The following is a 6,217-nucleotide window of genomic DNA, read 5'->3' on the forward strand; positions in this document are numbered from 1 at the left end:
AGCCAGTAATTGCTCTTTCTCTCCAACAGTGAGGGAAGTGCCGAGCAGGAAGAACTTATCAGGGTTTTCTTCTTCCACCAAGACCGTCTCTAGGTCCTCTACCATCTTCTCGGTCGGTACTCCGCCGACGTCTTCCAAAATTGGTTGGTCAGGTACTTCCACCATCTGTACTTGGTCGCAGACTTGTTTGGTTTTCATGGCGGCAATGAAGCAGTGTTTGGCTGCCACTTGGTCTCCACGAATCTCCTCTACTCCATACTTGGTTGGAAAGCGAACGAGTTGGTGATAGATGGAAGGAACTGCCTCCATCTGGTGAATCCAAGGTGGGCCGAGGATGGTATTGTAGGGAGATGGGGTGTTTACCACCAAGAAGTCAACAGAGACCACCTTGGACTTAGCTATGACAGGCAGAGTTATTCGGCCGAGCGGCTATTCTGTTTGCGAGTTAAAGCCAACTAAAGGGGAGGTGGCAGGTGTCAGGTGTTGCTCACTGAGGCCGAGCTTCTTGAAAAGTTCATAATACATGATGTCTGCGGCACTTCCTTGGTCAATCAAGACTCGCTTCACATCGAACTTGTTGGCCACACCAACTGTAACGATGAGGGCATCGGTGTGGGGGTACTGGATTCTCTCTAGGTCCTTTTCAGTGAACACGACGTTAAACCGAGAAGGTCTGGCTTCTGTCTTGGACTTTTTAGGAGGAGGTCCTACCGACATTACCTGTTGAATGTGGGTGGCATGTTGGATTTCTCCTCGAATTATGTTTTCTCTTTCGGGGTCAGTCATTCCATGGATAACGTTGATGACCAACCTCGGGGCATGGTTCTCTTCAGGAGGGGCTTGGTCTAGTCCCTGCTTTTCCCTCGTCTTATCAACGTCTATCCATTGTTGGAGGTGTCCTGCCGTAACTAAGTCCTCCAAGTGTTGTTTGAGAGCTCTGCAATTTTGCGTCTTGTGTCCCTTCTCTCGATGATAGGTGCAACGCAGTGTTTGATTGCGCCGAGCAGGGTCTCCAGGCATCTTAGCTGGCCAAACAAAGAAGGCTTCCCCTTTAAGTTTCTCGACGAGCCTGTATATTGGCTCTTTGAAGACGGTGGTGATACCTTCATAAGACTTGGCCCTTTCCTCCTCATTTTCTGCTGTGGAGCAGTTCCTTTGGCCATAGTTCTTGCGCTGCTCATCCTTCCTTGGCTGCTCAATCTTAGGCGGTCGAGGAGGTCTGACTTCTTCTTCAACAACCGCAACATGTACCGAAGCAGCGTCATCTTCCACACGAGCTTGTTGCTCTATTCGAGCCCTCAAATCCTTCATGGTGAGGGCAGGTCGTTTCGTCAATGACTGCCTTAGCTTGTGCGAAGGGGGTAGGCCTTGCTTGAAGTATAGCACGGCCAATTGTTCACTACAAACATTTTCCTCCAAGTCACCATACTCCTCCCAATACCGTCGCGCGTACTGGCGTAGGGTCTCTTTCCGGTCCTTTCGGATATTGAACAAAGTATCTAACTGCTTTGGGACTTTGCTGTTGGAGACAAATCGGGCTAAGAATGCCTCAGAGAGCTGCGTCCAGTCATAAATCGAGCCATTGGGGAGTTTGTTAAACCATCGGAGGCCAAGTTCTCCAAGGCTAGAAGGGAAGACTTTGCACATGAGTGCGTCGTTGCGGTTCCAGAGGGACATCATTTGGCGATAATGGCTGATATGGGTCAAAGGGTCCGTCTTCCCATCATAGAGAATGAATTTCGGCGGGCTATACTTCTGTGGAGGTTCTACAGCTTCTATCTCTGGGGAGAAGGGGGTGGACACCAACCGGTCTAGAGCACGACGCTCTTGTTGGTGTATGGACCGATCTAACTGATCTCTTTCCCTATTGAGCTGGCATTCCTGCTCCCTATCTCGTCGACGTTCTCCTTCTCTGCATAGCTTTCGTGCCTCTTCTCTGTTATCATTCAGCCAACTTCTCAAATCGTGTGGTCGCTCGTCGCGACGACAATGAAAGGTTTCAAATAGGCGGCTAACGGTCCTTTGCCTTTTATGAGAATTCTCTCGTGGGTTATTTTTTTTGTAGGTTATTCGTCCTACTGCTGGCCCCTTCACTAGGTACCGGAATCGGCCGGCTACGCTCTCTACCAGTAGGACCACGACTGTAGTGCTCTTTGCGAGGCGGATGGAGAGAAGGGGTACGTCTCCTTTGCGATGGTCCACCAACGGATTTTCTTGGCTCCGTTGGGGTCGCCATAAACTTCATCAATTGGGTGCGAAGCTCAGTGATCTCCAAACCCATTGAGTCGATGATGCGGTCACAGTGGTCTTTCTCAACAAAAAGGCGTTGAGACGTCTCAGCGGCAATGACACGGCGTCGCTCCGCCGCATTGGGTGTCTGATCATCATGGTCCATAAGATCATCGTGCACTGGAGGGAATGCCAGACCCTTATCTTTGGTTCTCTCCGTCATTGGAGTCCTCTCTGCTAGCCCAGAGTGGGGTGTATCTTCGATTCCCATCGCCGGAGTTCGTCACGAAGCAAACAGTGGTTTTCCCACAGACGGCGCCAATTGTGCGGGGGTGATTTCCGCACTATGAAGAAGGGTTGAACTTCGTGGATGAACAACAAGCTTTGGGAATTGAAGATCTGCACGGAATAACAAACGGTGAGGCTGCCCGACCGGGGTTTGGTCGAAAACCCCTCTGATGGTAAAGTCAGGGACTCAGGGAGTGGAAAAAGAGAGGAGAGAATACAGAGTGTATATGTGTTAAGTGTATGGATTTCGGATCCCCTGAGAGTGAATAGTGTTCACCTTTTATAGGAGAAGGTTGTTTGTCGTTCAAGTCCTTCTCTCTCCGCCATCTGTCCAATGTGTCTTATTCGTGGTCGTCTCCTATTGGAGGAGAACAACCACTCCGCCTGACACTCGGGTGCAGGTCTGTTTTGTTTGTCTCATTAGCGGACATCTCTCATTGGAAGAGGACGACCACTCCGCCTGCCATTCGGATGCAAGTCTGTCATATATGCACCTTGTCCCTCTGCGCCTCCATGTCTCCACATTCTGTTCATGCAGAGGGGGAGGAGCAGGGTTGTTTGTCTCTTGTGGGCCCAGGAAAGATCTTTAGTGAATTGGCCTTCTCTAAGTTGGTCTGCTCTAGAACGGTTGTCCAACTAGGAGGTCCAATATGTTGCTCAACCCACTTCGGAGTGGTTCTGTCCATCCGGAAGGTCCACCATGTTGCCCGACCCACTTTTGAGTGATGCTCGTACATTGGGCCGAACTCCTATGATTGTCTTGCTTCGGAGCAAGTGTTGGCCATAGGGCTGAGGTCCGACCTAGCTCCACCTTGGAGTGAGTATTGCATTGGGCCTAGCACCAAGACTTGATTAATTTTTACCCACTTCACTATCTCTTCTCTTTTTCTCTCATCTTCTCTCTTTATATTCTTTTCTATTTCTTCACCACGACGATCTCGCCGCCATAGTGCTTCGATTGCGTGACGATGAGACTCGAAGATGGAACAATGGAGCCAACAGAGTTAGAGATGGAAAAATGGTATTGTTGCCGGAGCTGAACACATATCTACTCTCCAGCTATACCTTCAGAACGAAAGATGTGAAAATGGAAAACAAAAAAAACACCTTCATCGCCGATTGCCTTACTCGTTTGAATGTCAAGTAAGCTGTGTGTGTATACACTCGATACACTTTTTAAGCTTGAATGCTATGTTTAGTTTTACTGGAAAAACCTAGATCATACTTCATCCTTGTGTTTTGTGCTTGCTTTTGATATGCTTGTTCGCTACATAGCTTATGGAATATGGCTTGAAATATTGATTGTGGTGCTTTGATCCTGTTGTTGTGAGCAAATTCGAAAAACCATATCGATGACCAGGCAAAGAAGATCGATGATCAGATCGCAGAAAATTTCAAAATTAGTAGATCGTGTTTATCTTTTTTATTTTTATTTTGTAGTTGTTGTTGTTCTGAGTTCAGATCTGTTCAAAAGAATTAGGTTCCTTATTTCTTTTTTGTTGTTGTTTTTATTGTTGTTGTTGATGATGACGACGACATAGATTGCACTAGGAAGAGAGAGAGAAAGAGAGAGAGAGAGAGAGAGAGAGAGATTTTTTTTTTTAAATTGGTTTATCGTGAAGCCATTATTGGTGCATTCTTGTTGTCAATTATTTGAACAGATAACAACATTTTAACAAATTAGTCTATTTCCTCTCTATGTATATCACAATTTAAACAAATAAAAATAAAAAATTTAAATAGAAAAAAAAGTGCCTTGCAAAATTCAACAAATAAGGAAAATAGACTTTGTGGAATTCAATAGAGGCAAAATTTTGAACAGATACGAGGAAAAAGTTGAACAGATAGGAAATTTTTTTGAACATATATGTAAAATTTTTTAACAGATATGAAAAAAAAATGAACAAATAGGAAAAAAAATTGAACATATGAGGAAAAAATTAAATAGATAGTCAATAAAAGTCAACAAATAAATTTTAGAGTAAATTTCAAACAAATTGGCTTATTTTGGGAAATAAGTTAAAAATTGACTTTTTGACTTTTTGTTTTTTTTATATATATATAAAAATGAAGAGATGATGTGATCCAAAAAGGTCAAAAAAATAAAAATAAAAAATTGATTTTTAGCCAAGTTTTTTCAAAATAAATAAAAAGACTTCTTATTAAACTATTTTACAAAGAATAAACCTCTCACCAATAAAAAAAAAAAAAAAATCCACTGCACCTTATGCCTTTTACCAACCTTATCTTAGACTTTTAACAATTAAATATTTTTTAAATGAAATTTCACAACTACACAATTAAAATTTATGTGAAAATATATAGAATTCGTTTGGCAATAGTTAAAGTGACTAAATACAAAAGGATAAAATACACTAATTTAACTAGTAAGATAAAATATCATATTTAAATTATAATTATTTTATTTTTTCTTTCATAGTTATCACACCTAAATCAAGAAAAAAAAAAAGTCAAATTTTTTTTGTTAAACGAAACTAATTTAATTAGGATAAATCAAACAAAAAAAAATTAAATTAAATTAGCTTTTCCAAACGAAAACTTAAATATAAGAAATTTATTTTAAAACAATAACTTGAGTGAGGTAAAAAAAAATTATTTAGGCTCCGTTTAGTAAGCCTTTCAAATTATAGTTCCATCCATTGATTTGTGTGTGGTATTTGTTTTGAGTTTTCAAATCATAATTCTACACCTATTTTTCAAAACTCAATTCAAAACATAATCATTATTTTTCAAAATTCATAATCAAACACATAACCCAAAACTTTTTTTTCAAAACTCAATTCAAATCAATATTTTAATTTTTTAAATATTTTAAAAATATTTAATTTTGTTTAGATTTTAAATATTTTAATATTTAAATATGTTACGATTTTTTAATTTTTTAATTTTTTAAATATTTTTAAATATTACGATTTTAATTTTTTAAATTTTTAAATATTTTATAGAAATAAATTCAAACTCTATTTTATAAAAATATTTTTAAATATTTTAATTTTTTTATTATGTATTTAGTTACGATTTGAGTGTAGAGTTGTAAAAGTAGTATGAAATTTCGAGTTATGTGTTTGGATATGAGTTTTAAAAATAATTTCTTAATTGAGTTTTATTTTATGTGTTTGGTTACGATTTGAGTGTAGAGTTGTTTTTAAATTTAAAATTTAAAATTATTTAAATTTTTTGAATATTTAAATTATTTAAATTTTTACGATTTAAATTTTTTGAATATTTATTTTAATTTTTTACTTATTACATTTTTTAGGTTATTTAAATTATTTAAATATTTGTGATTTAAATTTTTTGAATATTTATTTTGAAAAAAAATTATTTCCTTTGTAGTATTTTCAATTAAAAAATTGATTAATATTATTTTCTGTTAATAATAAATTTTTTTAATTGAATTTTAAAAAGAGTTTAGTTATGAGTGTTGATCAGAATTTTCAATAGTGTAAAAGTAGTGTGTTTTGTTATGAGTTATAACAATTTAAATTAAGTTTTGAAAACTCTTTTCAAAATTAATAATCAAACAAATTTTCTTACTCCACATATCAAATCAAACTTTCAAAACTCAATTCATCACTCTATTCAAAAATCATAATCAAATAAATTTTCTACACTCAAATCATAATTTCAAACTACACAAACTCAAAATATAAAACATGTTCTCAAATCATAACAATTA

General features: G+C 38.0%; 1 protein-coding gene across 1 annotated transcript; it reads right to left on the reverse strand.

Annotated features, from left to right (window-relative positions):
- Positions 1 to 429: 429 nt before the first annotated feature.
- LOC145806939 (uncharacterized) lies at positions 430 to 2,500 on the reverse strand. The gene is made up of 2 exons (XM_082904802.1): positions 2,241 to 2,500; positions 430 to 1,936 (listed from the first exon to the last, which is right to left on the reverse strand). Exons 1-2 carry the CDS (start codon positions 2,498 to 2,500, stop codon positions 430 to 432), a joined length of 1,767 nt encoding a protein of 588 aa, XP_082760928.1.
- Between the last annotated feature and the right edge of the window lie 3,717 nt (positions 2,501 to 6,217).

The sequence above is a fragment of the Camellia sinensis genome, chromosome 14, assembly GCF_055761805.1.
Source record: "Camellia sinensis isolate YWXY chromosome 14, ASM5576180v1, whole genome shotgun sequence".
NCBI lineage: Eukaryota > Viridiplantae > Streptophyta > Magnoliopsida > Ericales > Theaceae > Camellia > Camellia sinensis.